Genomic DNA, 19,439 nt, shown 5'->3' on the forward strand with positions numbered 1-19,439 from the left:
AGTCACAGGGACTTAGAAGTCATCTAGTTCAAGTTCTTCCATTTTACACATGAGAAAACTGAATACTATGTAGTGCTGTATCTTGGAGAGACATCCAAGCTCTGTGAGAAATGATAAAATTGACCTCACTCTATTTCAGGAGGACTTTCAAGTAGAGGTACTAGTGGAATATCCTTTACGTTGTCTGGTGTTGGTCGCCCAGGTTGTTGCTGAGATGTGGCGAAGAAATGGGCTGTCTCTTATTAGTCAGGTACAGCAAAGCCTATTATTCATATTTATGAATGTGTTCATTTTCTAATTTTTTTCTCTTATATAATTTTACCCTATGTTCCTAGATTTTACTGTTTGCTACTATTCTCTTGTATAAACTCTTAGAGATGAATATTCTAAGAACTATATAGACATTTCTCCTATCCTGTTTACTGTGTATTCCATCTGAATTATAAACTAGGATGCTTGTGTGATAAATTAGGTGAGAGCCAGTAGTAACACCAGAGGCCTCCCCATTAACATAGTTCTTTTCTGAGAATTACCTTACTTAGAGGCCTTTAGTCTTCCCACCATCTGTCTTAATTAAAGGCCACCTTGTAATTTTTTCTTCTGTTTTGGAGTAAATATGGAGTAGTGCTTTTCTTTTTCTTTCTTTCTTTCTTTTTTTTGAGAAAGAATCTCACTCTGTTGCCCAGGCTATGGAGTGCAGTGGTGTGATCTCGGCTCACTGCAACCTCTGCCTCCGGGGTTCAAGTGATTTTCGTTCCTCAGCCTCCCAAATAGCTGGGACCACACGCGTGCACCACAATGCCTGGCTAGTTTTGTGTTTTTAGTAGAGATGGGGCTTCACCGTGTTGGCCAGGCTGGTCTTGAACACCTGACCTCAGGTGATCCACTCATCTCAACCTCCCAAAGTGCTGGGATGACAGGCGTGAGCCACTGAGCCCGGCCTTGCATTTCTTAAAAGGTGGAGAGATAGGTCTTGTTATCACTTGGAAGAAAAAATGGTAGTATGCGTTTACCTATGTAACCTACACGTCTTGCATGTGTATCCTGGAACTTAAAATGAAATTTAAAAAAAAAAAAGAAAAGAAAAATGGTACTATGATTGAGTGTAGAAATTGGTTTATTTTTATTGAAGTAGGTATTTTAAACTTAGGGAAAATAAATTCCTTTGTTATACGTGAGAGTAATAACCAATATAGAACATTTTTAACTCTGAAGTGATTTCATGCCATATTTCTTCACTTCATCCTCACAAGTCCTTTTAAATGATTCATAGATTTGCAATTTATTTTTTGCCACTAAGGATTTTTTAGGGGTTTCTAGCTTAGAGAAAGTTTAAAGGATAGGTTTTCTTGAGAATTTTGCTTGAAATAAAATAATTCTTTTAGCATTTATTCTACCTATTACTTTATAGGTGTTTTATTACCAAGACGTTAAGTGCAGAGAAGAAATGTATGATAAAGATATCATCATGCTTCAGGTACCTATTTAAATTGTTTCTGATATTTGTGTCTTCATCTTCCTTCTTGAATTCTTTCTAATAAGAGAAGATAATCTAATAATTTTTAACTTAAAACACTCTCACCGTTCAACTGAATATGACACATAGAAATAGAAGGGACTACTACGTTATCTTCTGCAAACTTACCTTATAATTTTTGACAGTCCTACATAAGACGAAATGTTTCTCCATATAATACACAAGAAATGTGATGCTGTATTTCTTTCACAGATTGGTGCATCTTTAATGGATCCCAATAAGTTCTTGTTACTGGTACTTCAGAGGTATGAACTTGCCGAGGCTTTTAACAAGACCCTATCTACAAAAGACCAGGTACACAACCTGTAAATTCTGTGAATTAATTTTAAAGGAAATATTGTTACTATTTTAGTTATATTTTATTTCAGTCGTATTAGCCATATTTTAAAAGTTATTTCTTTTTTTTTTTTTTTTTTGAGACGGAGTCTCGCTCTGCCCCCAGGCTGGAGTGCAGTGGCCGGATCTCAGCTCACTGCAAGCTCCGCCTCCCGGGTTTACGCCATTTTCCTGCCTCAGCCTCCCGAGTAGCTGGGACTACAGGCGCCCGCTACCTCGCCCGGCTAGTTTTTGTATTTTTTAGTAGAGACGGGGTTTCACCGTGTTAGCCAGGATGGTCTCGATCTCCTGACCTGGTGATTTGCCCGTCTCGGCCTCCCAAAGTGCTGGGATTACAGGCTTGAGCCACCGCGCCCAGCCTAAAAGTTATTTCTTAACCATACCTCCCAAAATGACATGTATACATATGGCACACACATATATACACATATATAATCTTTTCAATCTAGAAAAATTAGAATATGTAGATTAACAAAAAATCACATGAAAAACACTGCTTCCTAGAAATGATCACTTTTAAAGTTTGTGTCTTGCTTGTTTTTAAAGCAAAAATTATATCATTCTGTCTGTGCTGTTTTGTAATCTGCTTCCTATGGTTAACAACATATTGTGCAGTTTTTTTTTTCTTGTCATGAAATAAATATACAATTATATCAATTTTGATAACTATATAGGATTGCACTATATGATGCATTATACTTTGAAGTCTATTACTGAAGAGGTCTTCCTAGTTGGTTGGTCTTATAAACATTTGTAGCTCAGTATTTAAATACTTCTCTGTTTTGTTAAGACACATTTTTAGAAGTGGATTTGGTAGATAAAACGACACGTTTTCCTTTCTTTTTTTTTTTTGAGATGGAGTTTTGATCTTGTTGCCCAGGCTGGAGTGCAATGGCGCGATCTTGGCTCACCACAACTTCTGCCCCCGCCGGGTTCAAGCAATTCTCTTGCCTCAGCCTCCCGAATAGCTGGGATTACAGGCATGCACCACCACGCCTGGCTAATTTTGTATTTTAGTAGAGATAGGTTTCTCCATGTTGGCCAGGCTGGTCTCGAACTTCTGACCTCGGGTGATCCACCTGCCTTGGCCTCTCAAAGTGCTGGGATTACAGGTGTGAGCCACTGTGCCCGGCCAACAACATATTTTTCTTAAGGCTCTTAATACATATTGTCAAATTGCTCTCAGCAAAAAGTCCTATTTAAGCTCTCTCTTGCAGTATGTACATCTATAATGACATTGGTATTTTTTATCTTTGTTGTCTCAGAGGTAATATACAAATTTTATTTTATTTATTATTTGTTTTTGAGACAGAGTCTCACTCTGTCACCCAGGCTGGAGTGCAGTGGTGCAATCTTGTCTCAAAGCAACCTTTGCCTCCCATTCTAGTGATTTTCTTGCCTCAGCTTCCTGAGTAGCTGGGCCTACGGGGATGAGCCACCATGCCCAACTAATTTTTTCTTTTCTTTTTTTTTTTTTTTTGTGATGGAGTCTTGCTCTGTCACCCAGGCTGGAGTGCAGTGGCACAATCAGCTCACTGCAACCTCCAGCTCCTGAGTTCAAGCCATTCTCCTGCCTCAGCCTCCCCAGTCGCTGGGATTACAGGCATGCACCACCATGCCCAGCTAATGTTTGTATTTTAGTAGAGACAGGGTTTCACCATGTTGGCCAGGCTGGTCTCGAACTCCTGACCTCGTGATCCACCTGCCTCAGCCTTCCAAAGTGCTGGGATTACAGGTGTGAACCACTGCATCTGGCCAATTTTTTGTATTTTTAGTGGAGTTGAGGTTTCACCATGTTGACCAGGCTGGTCTCAAACTCCTGAGCTCAAGTGATCTGCTTGCCCTGGCCTCTCGAATTGCTGGGATTATAGGCGTGAGCCACCGTGCCTGGCCACATCTTTATTGTTTGAACATTTGAAGTACCAACCTATAAAGTAGCCCTTAACTACTTTGAATTCATGAAATCACATTATTTTATTCTTTGAAATTAGAAGTTACTCCTGCTAGTAAAATTTCTTTGGAAAAATAATAAATAAATATATAATTTTTTTTTTGAGACGGAGTCTCACTCTGTCGCCCAGGCTGGAGTGCAGTGGCTCGATCTTGGCTCACTGCAACCTCCACCTCCTGGGTTCAAGTGATTCTCCTGCCTCAGCCTACTGAGTAGCTGGGATTAGAGGCGCGCCCCACCACACCCAGCTAATTTTTCTATTTTTAGTAGAGACAAGGTTTCACGATGTTGGTCAGGCTGGTCTCAAAGTCCTGACCTTGTGATCTGCATTCCTTGGCCTCCCAAAGTGCTGGGATTACAGGCGTGCACCACCATGCCTGGCTATACAATTCTATACAATTCATATACAATTTCTAAATCAAATTCAAGAATTAAAGAACTCTAGGATAGCCGGAAGCAGTGGCACATGCCACTGCACCTGGCCAAAAAATTTTTTTAAATGAAAATAATAGAAGTTACTTGCAAAGGGCTAACATGAATAGGATATAAAATGCAGAGCCAATTTTTAGTTGTTTTATACTTAGTGAAAATCAGTATCTGATTTAATAGTGTTTAAATCAGGGATGTGTTAGAGAAGGATACTCTCGCCATATAACTGTTGGGAGTCTATTTGAGGGCACTTTCTCACTAACCCAGGTAAGAAGGCAGCAAATAATAGAGGAAGAGTTGAAGATTAGCATTAGTGTGCTGAGTTATGACTATGTGGGCGATAATGATAATGAAAACGATGACAGTATTTGGCAATTATATGCCAGGTATTGTTGAATTTGATGTCAAAAAAGGGAATGATTGTAACTATTTGTGCTGTGCACACACACACACAGAAATACTAGACTGGATAAAAAATACTAGACTGGATGGACCATGAGTCTCATCCAGAAATGCATGTTTTATGGAGGTTTTTGGTTCTTGCATAACTAATTTACTGTTTTTTGATTCTATAGGATTTGATTAAACAATATAATACACTAATAGAAGAAATGCTTCAGGTCCTCATCTATATTGTGGGTAAGATTAAAACACAATGTTTTGAAATAGAACATGGGTTACTTTTTAGAGAGACCATTTATATGAACTATAATTGATCATTTTACTCCTTATTCAAATACTGCACTTAGAAATTCACCTTTGCAAAAGTACAGATTTTACATTTTTCTTTTTCTTTTTTTTTTTTTTTTTTGAGACGGAGTCTCGCTCTGTCGCCCAGGCTGGAGTGCAGTGGCCGGATCTCAGCTCACTGCAAGCTCCGCCTCCCGGGTTCACGCCATTCTCCTGCCTCAGCCTCCCGAGTAGTAGCTGGGACTACAGGCGCCCGCCACCTCGCCCGGCTAGTTTTTTGTACTTTTTAGTAGAGACGGGGTTTCACCGTGTTAGCCAGGATGGTCTCGATCTCCTGACCTTGTGATCCGCCCGCCTCGGCCTCCCAAAGTGCTGGGATTACAGGCTTGAGCCACTGCGCCCGGCCACATTTTTATTTTTCAGTACCTGATTTGTAAATGTTTTGACTAATTTGGAGGTCATTTAGTGCTAAAATTTTTATATATATTATAGGTCTAAGTAAAATGTATTTTCATTGTGTCATTCTGTTTAATAATTTTGTGCAAATATTGGTCATACTTAGCTTTGTTAAGGTTACTTAGAGAAAAGAAAAAGAGTGTTCTTTGCCAGAAATAATGTCTATCAAGTTATGACATTGACCCATAGAAATGTGTCTTATAATTCAGTTGAGATTAATACAAATAATCAGTGCAGAAACACTACATTCTAACCTATTAAATACAAATATATGCTATGTCATAGTCTGTGTTGATTTTACCAGCTGGTACATTCATTACCATCATTTTGTTCTTTTATTTTTGTTTTTTTTTGAGACAAAGTCTCGCTCTGTTGCTCAGACTGGAGTGCAGTGGTGCGATCTCAACTCACTGCAACCTGTACCTCCTGGATTCAAGCAATTCTTCTGCCTCAGCATCCTGGGTAGCTGGGACCACAGACATGTGCCACTATGCCTGGCCAATATTTGTACCTTTTTTTTTTTTTAAGTAGAGACAAGATTTCACCATATTGGCCAGGCTGGTCTTGAACTCCTGACCTGATGATCCACCTGCCTTGGCCTCCTAAAGTGCTGGGATTACAGGCGTGAGCCACTGCGCCTGGCTATCATCTTGTTCTTGATCTCATTCTGGCTTTTGTTATTTACTTTACTGCACCAAACGCTGTTTGGTTTGAATAGTTCTTTAGTTGGGGATTCTAGCAGTTACGTAAGTCTGTAAACATGGGTTCATTTTTACTTATTGTTTGTCAGAGAGCTAGTTGCTAGACTAGCTACATGTTTCAGCAGAAAGGGTAGTAAGCCTTTATTGCTGAGTGAGACTTAAACCTTCCAGGCTACTAACTCTTCCTGTCCAGAATATGCCAGTTAGAAGCAGATGGGAAAAAATGGGCAAATTAAGAATGTGTAAAATATTTTAAAATTGATTATATACTTTTTCAAATTATGAAAACTCAAGGGAAATTTTTACATTTGTCTTTAGAGTACTATATGAAGAATTCTAATATTGTAGTATAATTTTGCTGTTTTATTTTTACTGTTTTATTTCTACTGTTATTTTACTATTATTGTGTTTGCCCAAATTTATTGTTTTTTTCTCTTGTGATTTGATTTTTAGTTAATACTTGCTGTGTTCCTGAGTGTACGTTTGTTACTTTCAGGAGTCAACAGTTTTGTTTAAAAAATTATATTTCTGATCTATAGTGGAAAATCATTAAGAAACAGAAAAATATTTGGATTTAAAATCAGGAGCTCTAGTCTTGGCCTTGCTACCAGCTTTCAAGAGCATGCAGTTGCATTCTTTGGGCCTCAGATTCCTGATTTGTAAAATGTGGAGGTAACCTACATGATCTCCAAGGTATCTTCTAGCACTAAAATTCTAGGGGATACTGTTTTTGGTGAAAAGTTATGAAAATTACAAAATGCTTTACAAATGTAAAGAGGAATGAATGTGTTGGAAACGAATTCACTTGACAAAAAGTCTTTCTTTGGCAAATTTGTAGAATTCATCAAATCTCTTAGGCAAGGGGTTTCTTTGTAACCCTCTTGTAGATATCATAGGACTTCGTACAGATACTGTAGTGTTGAAAATCAGTGGTGACAGAAGGCCAGATATGGTAAGCTTTCTTAAGGCAATGGGAATTAGATGCTATTGACACCAGTGAAGTTCTCATACTTATTTTAGCTATTTTCTCTCTTCATTTGGCAGTTTATTGTGGTGAAAAATGGAAATCTGACCTTGTGGGCATTTTCACAACACCAGTCATTCTTAATACGTATTACTGTTTTGTCATTTAACACATAAAGACATTTTAAAGTATTTTGTTTTTCAGTTTTCACTTTGTTCTTTGTTAAATAACAGGTAGAGACAAAATTGAGAAAGATCTTGAAAGAAAAGCTATTCAGTGATGGCCACTGCTCATTCAGATGCCATCAGCCATGTGTTCTGGGTTAGAAACACATGCTAATTTATTTGAGGGGCCTTGTTTATAATGTGTGAGTATGTGTATGTGTATGTATACATGTGTGTATATATACATATGTGTATGTATACATATGTGTATGTATATGTATGTGTGTTTGTGTGTATGTGTCTAAGCAAGCTAAGACAAGGCCTGGATTCTCCTTCAGGTCACAGTTTTCTGCCTCTGTCTTTCAACATAGATTCTTGTTCAGATGCGAGAACACATTCAAATAACTTTTGCCCCTCTCTCACAGACTTAATTTAATGCAATGTTCTGTGTGTAAGTGCCTCTGATGGGGAGAGATTTAAATAGAAAACAATTATTCTACTTTTTTTTGTTTTAAATTGTTTGAACTAGGTGAGCGTTATGTACCTGGAGTGGGAAATGTGACCAAAGAAGAGGTCACAATGAGAGAAATTATTCACTTGCTTTGCATTGAACCTATGCCACACAGTGCCATTGCCAAAAATTTACCTGAGAATGTAAGTCTGATTTTGGTTTTATCTCTGTTTACCTCAAGATGGGGTAGATTTTTCTTTTTCTTTAATTGGAAACTACTTCAAAATTTTAGGCAAAAAGTCCTATATTATTACCTTATAGATGTAAACCAATCACCTTCATCCTTTAGTGGTATAAATTTTAATTCTGGGAGAAACTCCTTTACTTTTTGTTTACTTTAAAATAAAGATTACTCCAGAGGAAAAAAGGGAACTTCCTGAGATACTGGAACTGGGTGGTGTGTTAATCTGGGTCTTCTGAGAAGCAGATCTTGTGACAAAACATTAAGATTTTTATTAAAGACAATGGATCTGGGAACGAAAAGGGGAGGCATCAGATTCTGATGCAAACCTGATTCCCAGTGAAATAAAGAGGGAAGGAGGCCGGGCGCGGTGGCTCAAGCCTGTAATCCCAGCACTTTGGGAGGCCGAGACGGGCGGATCACGAGGTCAGGAGATCGAGACCATCCTGGCTAATATGGTGAAAACCCGTCTCTACTAAAAAAATACAAAAAACTAGCCGGGCGCGTTGACGGGCGCCTGTAGTCCCAGCTACTTGGGAGGCTGAGGCAGGAGAATGACGGGAACCCGGGAGGCAGAGCTTGCAGTGAGCTGAGATCCGGCCACTGCACTCCAGCCTGGGCGACAGAGCGAGACTCCGTCTCAAAAAGAAAAAAGAGGGAAGGAAAGTTAAATAGAAGCATCCCAGACTGCTGGGCTTCAATGGCCTTTCCATCTGTGGCTTCCCATGTCTCCCAGAATGAGCTTGCCTGAGTATCTCTGCTTTCTTTGCTCATTGTCTGGGAATGACTGGTGAGAAGCTTGGCCTTGGTTTCACCAGAGCACAGCAGTTGAGGCACGTGGTCATTTACTTCCTGTAATTACATGTCTGCAAAGTGCATTCACATGACCATGATCGCCACAGGTGGTATTTGTGTTTTTGTATATACAGATACTGTGGTAATAGTCCTACAGATTATGAGTCTGATATTTTTCCCCTCTGAGATTTGAATATGAATTAGAAAAATGATTCTTAAAAAATAATTATACTTACCTGTGCTGTCAAGACTTTCCAAAGAGGTAGAATAGGGATATATGTATACGTGTGTGTGTATATGTGCGTGTATATATATGTGTGTGTGTGTGTGTGTATATATACATTTTTTTTTTTCCTTGAGACGAAGTCTTGCTCTGTCACCCAGGATGGAGTGTAGTGGCATAATCTTGGCTCACTGCAACCTCCGTCTCCCGGGTTCAAGCGATCCTCTTGCCTCAGCCTCCCGAGTAGCTGGGATTACAGGTGCGTGCCACCACACCTGGCTAATTTTTGTATTTTTAGTAGAGATGGGATTTCACCATATTGGCCAGGCTGGTCTGGAACTCCTGACCTCAAGTGATCCACCCGCCTTGGCCTCCCAAAGTGCTGGAATTACAGGTGTGAGCCACGATGTCCGGCCAAGGAATGAATATGAAAATATATATATATTTATATATTTAGACAGCGTCTCGATCTGTTGCCCAGGCTGGAGTGCAGTGCTGCCATCTTGGCTAACTGTAACCTCCGCCTCCCATGTTCAGGTGATTCTCCTGCCTCAGCCTCCTGAGTAGCTAGGACTGCAGGCGTGCATCACCAAGCCCGGCTAATTTTTGTATTTTTAGTAGAAACGGAGTTTCACTATGTCGGCCAGGCTGGCCTTGAACTCCTGACCTCGTGATCTACCCATCTCGGTCTCCCAAAGTGCTGGGATTAATGGTGTGAGCCACTGCACCTGACTAAGTATATATATTTTTAAGGAAGTTTACGTTTCTTATCTTTACAAGACTGCAGGAATCTGAGCTTACTGTAGTAGTTTGACTGGGTCCTTATCTTAATTTTAAATGGCTTTGTAAAAAAATAGTGTTCCCTGTTTAAGGAAAAGATCAGGTCAATCAGAAAAAAACTTACTATATTTACAGAAAGTAGATTAGGACATCTAGACATGTGTATTGCTATAGATTACTAGTTGGAGCTCATTAATTTTGTTACCTTGGTTTTAGGGATTAGTATAGCATGGGCATGTACATAAATGATGGGGGTAATGAATATACTACATAAAGAAGAGCTTCTTTTCTTTGAAGTATTGGTAATACTGTGTGTGTATGCCATAGATGTATGTGTGTACTTGTACACACATATGAAAGCAAACTTAGATAACCTTTCTTAAACAGTTTATACATACATTTTATCTCCTACGAAGTTGGTCTCCCAAAACATAGATAATTGGTTTTAGACCTAATTTTTTAATAGTGGAAATTGAACTTTTAAAAATTATTTACAAAGTACTTCAGAGATGCAGTTGAAAATTTATTTCACTTCACAATGAAGTGGAAGTCATTATATGAAGGTAAAAATGACAAAAATATTGTTTCAACAGGAAAATAATGAAACTGGCTTAGAGAATGTCATAAACAAAGTGGCCACATTTAAGTAAGTGCTTAATATTTATGTTTATTCTAAAAGGTAGATTGATCTTTGTTCTTGTACTTTGGATACTTTGTAGAAGCTCTGAAGTTCTTACCTGAACTCCCAAGAATAAGAATGGAATATAGATTAGAAAGGGTGACAATGAGGGGCTCACAGTAGACACTTAGCACCTGTTAGTTGAAAAAAGTGAGTGGTTTTGGCAAGTGAATAAGAAATACTCATTTATGATATTAGATGATTTATTTAGATAGTAAGTAAATGAACTTTTCTGATACTCTCTTTCCCATTAATCTGAACCCATGATTTCATTTATTCCATAAAATTTTATATGCTAATTTTGGATTTTTCTCTAGTAGAATTAAAACTTTTATAATATTTTCATTTGAGTATATAAAATGGAAATAAAAATTTGATTGTATTAATCTTTGAAATTTGAAAAATCGATGCTGATAGTGAATTTCTACTTGTTGCAGTATTGTGTTTACAGATACATTACTAGTTTCAAATAACTTTTAAAATAGGGTATAGCTTTTCTTATGATCTAGTAATGTTCATTGAAATATTCGACTTAGAGATTGGATAGAAACCAAAAGCTATTTAATGTTTAGAACAAATATGGAGTACTCCTTTTGACCTTAATGATCTTCCTTGTAGTACTATATAAAGGATTCAGTACTACGTTTTCATTTGCAAATTACTAAGGTTATGATGTCTTCCTACTGTTTTAGATGTGACCTTAGACAGTGAAGTGCCTAAGGTCAATGAAATGTTCTTTAGTTGAACCGACAACCTTTAGGCATCAGAGACTCTTAAATCTCTAAGAAGGTTTAGAGATAGGGCATGGTATCATTTCTAGATCGTATAAAACAAACTTCTCCAGATTTGTTTGAATTTCATTATTATAAAACACAACTTAGCTGTTATCAGGCTTTGTGTTCACAATGTAGGTTTTTAGTGTTATTATTGGAATGGAATTTTTCATAAGCTAAATGAGACATAATTTTTTTCTGTATATTTGACCTCTAGATTAATTTTTAGGTTTTTATTTTGTCTGTATTTTGTACTTCAAGAACACTGCAGTTCATCTTTTATATTCCATCTATTTAGGAAACCAGGTGTATCAGGCCATGGAGTTTATGAACTAAAAGATGAATCATTGAAAGACTTCAATATGTACTTTTATCATTACTCCAAAACCCAGCATAGCAAGGTAGAAAAAAGTATCCTTTTCAGTAAATAAACCTAAATGCTTTATGCTTTCTAACTCCACAGAAAATTTTCTTCTTTTTCTATAGTTTCATGCTGGTTCTTATTAACAGAGGGCATTATGTCACCCAAGAATTAAAATTGAATCAATAATGTTATTTAGTATACAGGCAATATTCAGATTTTCCTGATTATACTACATATGTCCTTAATAGCTCTCTTGGGAAGAGGATTCAATCAAGCATCATGGACTTCATCATCACACCCTCATTTGATTGTCATATTTTGTCATATTTCTTTAGTCTTTTTTTTTTTTTTTGAAACGGAGCCTCACTCTGTTGTCCAGGCTGGAATGTAGTTGCACGAGCTCAGCTCACTGCAGCCTCCACCTCCTAGGTTCAAGTGATTCTTCTGCCCCAGCCTCCTGAGTAGCTGGGACTACAGGCACATGCCATCATGCTTGGCTAATTTTTGCATTTTTAGTAGAGACGGGGTTTCACCATGTTATCCAGGCTGGTCTCAAATTCGTGACCTCGAATGATCCACCCACCTTGGCCTCCCAACATCCTGGGATTACAGGCGTGAGCCCACTCGCCCAGCCAATAGTCTCTTTTAATTTAGAAGATAATTCTTTTGCGTCTTTTTCTTTCATAACATCAGCATTTCTATGGAATACCAAATAGATTCAACTTAAAACAGTTTTTGGCAAGAATACTATGTAAGTGATACATTGCATCCCATTATTAGGCACATATGTCCTTTTGTCCCATGAAGGATCATGTTAAGTTTGATCATGTTAAGTTAAGGTAATGTCTGGCTTTGTCCTTATAAAGTAAATACTTTACAGCCCATAGCACAGTACCCTGTACATAATAGGTACTGAGTAAATATTTTCAGTAGAAAATAATGGAGACTAAGTTTTTGACCAGGGATATTCCTCATCTATTTTGCATTAGTTTTCTCTAGAACACCATTTTGTTTCTAGGACAAAGAGGCATTTGAATACATGCTTCAGTATATAAAGTATTTTAATAGGTGATTGGGTCTTTCCTGATTGCTTTAAAGTATTTCATTTGTTTCATGCTTGCAAAGCAGTATATTTAATGATAGATTTTTTTTATAGGCTGAACATATGCAAAAGAAAAGGCGAAAACAAGAAAACAAAGATGAAGGTAAAAAGTGAGATTCTGAATTGACTCATTTTTATTATTTTATGTGGTTTTGTATCAGCAAAGCATATAGTTTTTTGTTTTTGTTGGTCTTTGAGAGTGGGCAGCTCAAGGAAGTGCAAAGAGCTTTTTGTTTCTTATTCACATATTAAGATATGGTATATATCAGTAGTGACTGAATTTAAAATTGATAGCAAATGTAGTTCATTTTGGGTGACTGATACAGTACTTACATTACACTTAACATTGATATTTTCAGTACTGGAAAGGTAGCAAAAAAGCATGTGTTGTTTTGCATGTAACCTATTATTTTTTGACATTTGCAATTTAGTATGTAGGATAACCCAAATAAAAATGTAGCTGTTTGTCTCTTTCCCCATCCATTCCCCACCTCCTATAGCATTGCCACCACCACCACCTCCTGAATTCTGCCCTGCTTTCAGCAAAGTGATTAACCTTCTCAACTGTGATGTCATGATGTACATTCTCAGGACCGTATTTGAACGGGCAATAGACACAGATTCTAACTTGTGGACTGAAGGAATGCTCCAAATGGTTTGTTTACCTGAAATATTTTCTCTACATCAAGTCCTAGAGTTCTTGGGGATCTGGAGAAGATCTCAGGTCTAACTTCAGTTGGAACCACATCTAGAGCACTGGAAATGTGGGGGTCATTAAAAATAGCTTACAGACAGCACAAATTTTTAGTGATATGTTCTTGTGTTTTTAGCATCCTTACTCTTGGGAACCATTTCTGTTTAATAAAACCCATGGAAACAAAAACAGGTGTATTTATGCTAATAAATTGACATGTTGTTATTGTGTCATGATTTTTAATTTTACTTGAATTGTAAGGAGACAGTATAATAAAGATTTGAAGATAGGTCTAGACTTCAGTCTTGGGTTTCTCCACTTCCTATTTAAGGAGCAAATAATAATTTTCTCATTAGTAAAATGGATAAAACTAATTATTCATAGAGGTAGGAGAATTAGCTAGTGTGAAAGCAGCTCTTTTTCCTTGTTACTGTTATAGATAAATACATGTTACTTAATTATGCCACGTCATGGTAGTTGTAACACCATGTTTATTTATACCTGCCTAATTCTTTTCCTTTGAGTATTGTTGGTCTACAGGTTCTAAATGCTGTCATTACCCTATGTGTACCTCAATTTTTGTTATAACACTGATAAATACATTCTCTAGTAAATTTCAAACTGTAGAGATATGTTTGAAATCAAGTTAAAATTTGTCTCACTGAGTCCCAGTATGCTATATAGCACATAAGCATTGTTAAAGTTTTGTATATTCTGGAAATCATTGCACATTAGCACATATAGATCTACTTATTCTTGATAGCTGCATAGTCCATCATATGGATATAATGTGTTTAAGTAGTCTCCTATTAATAGACATTCAGGTATTTCTAGGTCTTTGCTGTAACAAAGAACAATAAAAAGTACATTCTTATACAAATGTTTTTGCATACTTAAGGGAGTGTATTTGTCATACTAATTCCTAGTAGTTGGTATATGGCTTTACATTTTTGGTAGATGTTTTCAAATTGGCCTCCAAAAATGTTGTACCAGTTTACTTTCCCTTCACCAGTGTGGTCAAAAGTGCTTACTTCCCAATACCTATACCAGCTCTATATTTTATTAAACACCAAAATTTTTGCCACTGTAATAGGTGAAAAATAGGATGATCTTGTTTCAACTCATTTTTCTCTAAGTGAGGTTGAACTTTTTTTTTTTTTTTTTTTGAGATGGAGTTTCACTCTAGTCACCCAGGCTGGAGTAGGCTGGAGTGCAGTGACACAATCTTGGTTCACTGCAACTTCCGCCTCCGGGTTCAAGCTATTCTTCTGCCTCAGCCTCCCAAGCAACTGGGATTACAGGCGCCCATTACCATGCCCGGCTCATTTTGTATTTTTAGTAGAGACGATGCTTCACCGTGTTGACCAGGCTGGTCACGAACTCCTGACCTCAGGTGATCCACCTGCCCTGACCCCCCAAAGTGCTGGGATTACAAGCGTGAGCCACCAGCGCCGGGCCAGGTTGAACATTTTTCTTATGTGTATTCATCATTTCTCTTTCTGTAAACTGCTTAATGTGAACTGCTGAAACCTTTGCGTGTTTTTTACCTATCAGCTTTCTTATTTGTATACTTCTACTTAAAATAGATTTACCTTGCTAGGCATGGTGGCCCATACCTGTAATTGCAGCACTTCGGGAAGCTGAAGCAGGAGGATCACTTGAGCACAGGAGTTTAAGACCAGCCTGGCCAACATAGTGAGATGTGGTCTATTACCCCCCGCCCCCCGAAAAAAAATTAGTTATGCATGGTGGTGTGCACCTCTAGTCCCTGGCCACTCAGGAGGCTGAGGCAGGAGGATCACTTGACCCGAAGAGCTTAAGGCTGTAGTAAGCTAGGATTGCCCCAGTGCCCTCCAGCCTGGGTGACAGAGTGAGACCAGTCTCTGAAAAAAATAAAAATTAAATTAAAAATATATTTACCTGAAGAAGCTCAATTTTAAAGATCTCTTATTTTCCTCCTTCAGGCTTTTCATATTCTGGCATTGGGTTTACTAGAAGAGAAGCAACAGCTTCAAAAAGCTCCTGAAGAAGAAGTAACATTTGACTTTTATCATAAGGCTTCAAGTATGTTTGAGTATCACTCTTCAACACATTTGTCATTGAAAGTTTAGATCTTAAGGAGTTTGAGTTTGTCAAACCTGAAAGTTTATATCTTACAGAGTTTTAATCTGTCAGTCCTTAAAACATAGGTAACCCTGAAATAATTTTTTTTTCCTAGCATTCTTAGTTTGTAACTAATATTTTCAAGTATACTAATATATTTTTAAATCCCTTACTGTAGTCTTTACTACAATCTTTTTACTACATGATCTCCCCACTGTTTTTTTTTTTGGTTGCATATATTGGTTTTTTTTACTTTAATTCCTTATCTCAGTATTATCAAATATTTGCTGCTGTGTCAACCATAGCATTCATGTGACATGTCTTAATAAGATATTAATGTTTCTGAATTTTAAATGATAGAAATCTGAATGATAATGTATTCATTTTGCATTGTATTCAACTTGGAAGAAAAGGATAGTTTTAAATTAGATTTCTAATAAATGCTACCTGATTAAGATAGTTTTTTCAAAGCACATTCCAGGCATGTTGATTATAAAAACAATAGGAGACAAATGTTTTCTGTTTACATGCTGTATTCTTTAGATCCCTGAAGACATCAAAAACCTATTCAGTTTATGGATATGACATCCCCCACTTCAATATTTTTGGCAGTTTTGTTTCTCATTAAGCACTTTTGCTTAGATGTTGAGTAAAGCAGAGAAAAGACCAGAGACAGATATTTAGGGTAGCTTTCACTTAGCAGTGCCAGTAAAAGATGTAAGAGAGAGACTTAAACTCATTTTTAAATTTAGTAGATCATGTCATTATAACCCAGTACTTCATATAATTGCAGATTTATTCATTGAAAAATTAATGTAGTTAAGGGATAGATTCGCAAACCTTGGTTATCAATGTAAATAACATTAACTAGAAATTGTAATTTGTACATAATTATGAGGACATAATTGACCCTCCATATCTGTGGGTTCCATATCTAGGGATTCAACCAGTCACAGATTGAAAATATTCAGAGGGAAAAAGGAAAGGGTGGTTGTCACTGTGCTGAACATGTACAGACATTTTTTTTCTTGTCATTATTCCCAAAACAATATTATCTAACAACTATTTACATAGCATTTACATTGTGTTAGACATTATAAGTAGTCTAGAGATGATTTAAAGCATACAGAAGCATGCGTATAGATTTTATGAAAATATTACACCATTTTATGTAAGGGAATTGAGCATTAGTGGATTTTGGTGTCCATAGGGGTCCTGAAACCAATTCCCTGAGGATACCAAGAGATGACTATATGTATTTATTTATGATGTGTGATTTTGTGTTTTAAAAAAGGATTGGGAAGTTCAGCCATGAATATACAAATGCTTTTGGAAAAACTCAAAGGAATTCCCCAGTTAGAAGGCCAGAAGGACATGATAACGTGGATACTTCAGGTAAACTAGAAAAGTAAAGTGATCATATCTTGGTTTAAATATTTAAGAATTCTCTGCTTGCCTCCAAAATTAAACCGCTGTACCATTGTAGCCATTTACTACTGGTTTTCACAATCACTTATTCTTCATGTTAATAATTCTATTTTCCTATATTTTAGTGTAGTTTTAAAAATAAGCTAAGATTTATTCTTTTTTTTTGCCATTATTTAGTCACCTTTACTGAATACCTACCATGTGCCATGCTCATTTATAGATTTCTAGATGGAACAAGACAGACAAGGTGCTCACTATCATAGAACATATACTGTAGTTGAGGGACAGACATTAAACAAATAAATAAACAAGAAAATATCAGGGTAATTCAATAGATGAGTAAGGGGTTACTTTGGGTAATTAGGGAAGGCCTCTCTCAAAATATGGCATTAGAGCTAAGACCTGAATGACATGGAGTCAGTCTTAGAAGAGTCTGGAAGAGTACTCCAGAAAGAGGGAACAGCAGTGCAAAAGCTCTGTGGTGGCCAGAAAGAAGACCAGTATGGCTGGAACATAATGGGTGAGGGATGGAAAAGTAGGCAGTGAGGTCAGAGGGGCAGCCGGAGGTCAGATCTTGTAGGTCCTTATAAGTCAGCATAAAGTGATAATTTTTTAGCACAATGGGAAGATACTGGCGGATTTTAAGTGACCTAATCTATATTTGTACAAGATGGTATTGACTGCTGTGGAATAAATGGATTACGGGGAATAGGCATAGAAGTAAGGAAACTGTTAGGAGACTGTTGCAGTAATCTTGATGTGAAATAAGCATGACCTAGGCTAAGATGCAGATAGTAAGAATCTGAACTGATTAAAGTGTATCTTTTTTTTTTTTTTGAGACGGAGTGTCGCTGTGTCGCCCAGGCTGGAGTGCAGTGGCGTGATCTCAGCTCACTGCAAGCTCCGCCTCCTGGGTTCACGCCATTCTCCTGCCTCGGCCTCCCGAGTACTACAGGCGCCTGCCACCTCGCTCAGCTATTTTTTTGTATTTTTTTTAGTAGAGACGGGGTTTCACCATGTTAGCCAGGATGGTCTCGATCTCCTGACCTCGTGACCCGCCCGTCTCGGCCTCCCAAAGTGCTGAGATTACAGGCTTGAGCCACTGCGTCTGGCTGATTAAGGTATATCTTGACGGTATATGAAGATAGAATCTGTAGTACTTGCTCATCAGTCTGATGGGAGGGATGAAGGAAATGAAGAAATCAAAGATGAGGCTGGGCACAGTGGCTAATCCCAGCACTTTGGGAGGCCAAGACGGGCAGATCACCTGAGGTCAGGAGTTCGAGACCAGACTGCCCAACATGGTGAAACCTCATCTCTACTAAAAATACAAAAATTAGCCAGGCGTGGTGGTGCACGCCTGTAGTCCTAGCTACTCGGGAGGCTGAGGCAGGAGAATCGCTTCAACCAGGGAGGTGGAGATTGCGGTGAGCCGAGATCGCACCGCTGCACTCCAGTCTGGGTGACAGAACAAGAATCTGTCTCAGAAAAAAGGAAATCAAAAATGACTCCTAGATTTGGTTCTTGAGCTATTGAGTAATAGCATTGCCTTTGGAGACAAGTGAATTAAATAAGCAGGGGAGAGAGACGCCAGGAATGTTACTTGAATGGAAAACCTCCACATAGAAACATGAAACTGGCTGGGTGTGGTGGCTCATGCCTGTAATCCCAGAACTTTGGGAGGCCAGTATGGGTGGACCACGAGATCAGTAGTTCAAGACCAGCCTGGCCAAGATGGCAAAACCTCGTTTCTACTAAAACTACCAAAAAAAAAAAAAAATTAGCTGGGCATGGTGGCAGGCGCCTATAATCCCAGCTACTCAGGAGGCTGAGGCAGGAGAATTGCCTGAACTCGGAGGGCGGAAGTTGCAGTGAGCCAAGATTGCGCCCCTGCACGCTAGCCTGGACGACAGAGTGAGTGAGACTCTGTCTCAAAAAAAAAAAAAAAAAAAAAAAAACATGAAACCAGGATTATGGAGCTTCTGCACTCATTGCATTCGTTAAGATATTCTGATGTTTATTACTAAGTATTGTTTTGATAATTAGAATGTATAGAGTAGTTATTTTTCACATTCTTGTCAATTGGAAATCTTGGTACTGATTTATACTTTCAGCTATATGAGGGCAGCTCTTTTTACTACTTAATTAGAAACAGTCCTTAAGCATGATGTAACGATGTAACTATAAGATAATGATATTATTAAAATTCTTCTTGAAGTAGATTTTATGAATATTTAGTATTTGTGTCAAACTAGCCAATATTATTTTAAGATATAAAATCAAACGAAAGTAGGTAACTATTAAGAAAGTCAGTTGAGGTACCATTTAGTTCAATGTTCATATCCCATAGAGATGGTGCTATGAATTGCAGATCTAGTCCTGAAAATTCATTTTCAATTAGAATACTAAATTTTATCATCAAAATATGTAAAAGCATACATATCTGCTGTTAAAAACATTAGATACTCTATCCAGATGGTCGATTTAAAGCTATGTTGTAAGTGTTCATCTTGGGAAATTTTTCCTCATGGGACCAAGGTTCCTTCAAAATATAAATAAATTTTACTGGGCACAGTGA

The 19,439-nt window shown here is 37.7% G+C and overlaps 1 protein-coding gene across 1 annotated transcript in view; it reads left to right on the forward strand.

The window, feature by feature from the left end:
- UBR1 (ubiquitin protein ligase E3 component n-recognin 1) overlaps positions 1 to 19,439 on the forward strand; it is a 160,313-nt gene that overhangs the window by 69,226 nt on the left and 71,648 nt on the right. The window contains exons 17-27 of the mRNA XM_033190389.1: positions 140 to 250; positions 1,412 to 1,477; positions 1,730 to 1,831; positions 4,829 to 4,892; positions 7,758 to 7,882; positions 10,312 to 10,364; positions 11,469 to 11,571; positions 12,691 to 12,739; positions 13,137 to 13,291; positions 15,295 to 15,394; positions 16,728 to 16,828. Of these exons, the coding sequence (XP_033046280.1) occupies positions 140 to 250; positions 1,412 to 1,477; positions 1,730 to 1,831; positions 4,829 to 4,892; positions 7,758 to 7,882; positions 10,312 to 10,364; positions 11,469 to 11,571; positions 12,691 to 12,739; positions 13,137 to 13,291; positions 15,295 to 15,394; positions 16,728 to 16,828 (1,029 nt within the window). The remainder of the gene's footprint in view (positions 1 to 139; positions 251 to 1,411; positions 1,478 to 1,729; positions 1,832 to 4,828; positions 4,893 to 7,757; positions 7,883 to 10,311; positions 10,365 to 11,468; positions 11,572 to 12,690; positions 12,740 to 13,136; positions 13,292 to 15,294; positions 15,395 to 16,727; positions 16,829 to 19,439) is intronic.

Source organism: Trachypithecus francoisi, unplaced genomic scaffold (assembly GCF_009764315.1).
Source record: "Trachypithecus francoisi isolate TF-2019V2 unplaced genomic scaffold, Tfra_2.0 Lachesis_group3, whole genome shotgun sequence".
Lineage (NCBI taxonomy): Eukaryota > Metazoa > Chordata > Mammalia > Primates > Cercopithecidae > Trachypithecus > Trachypithecus francoisi.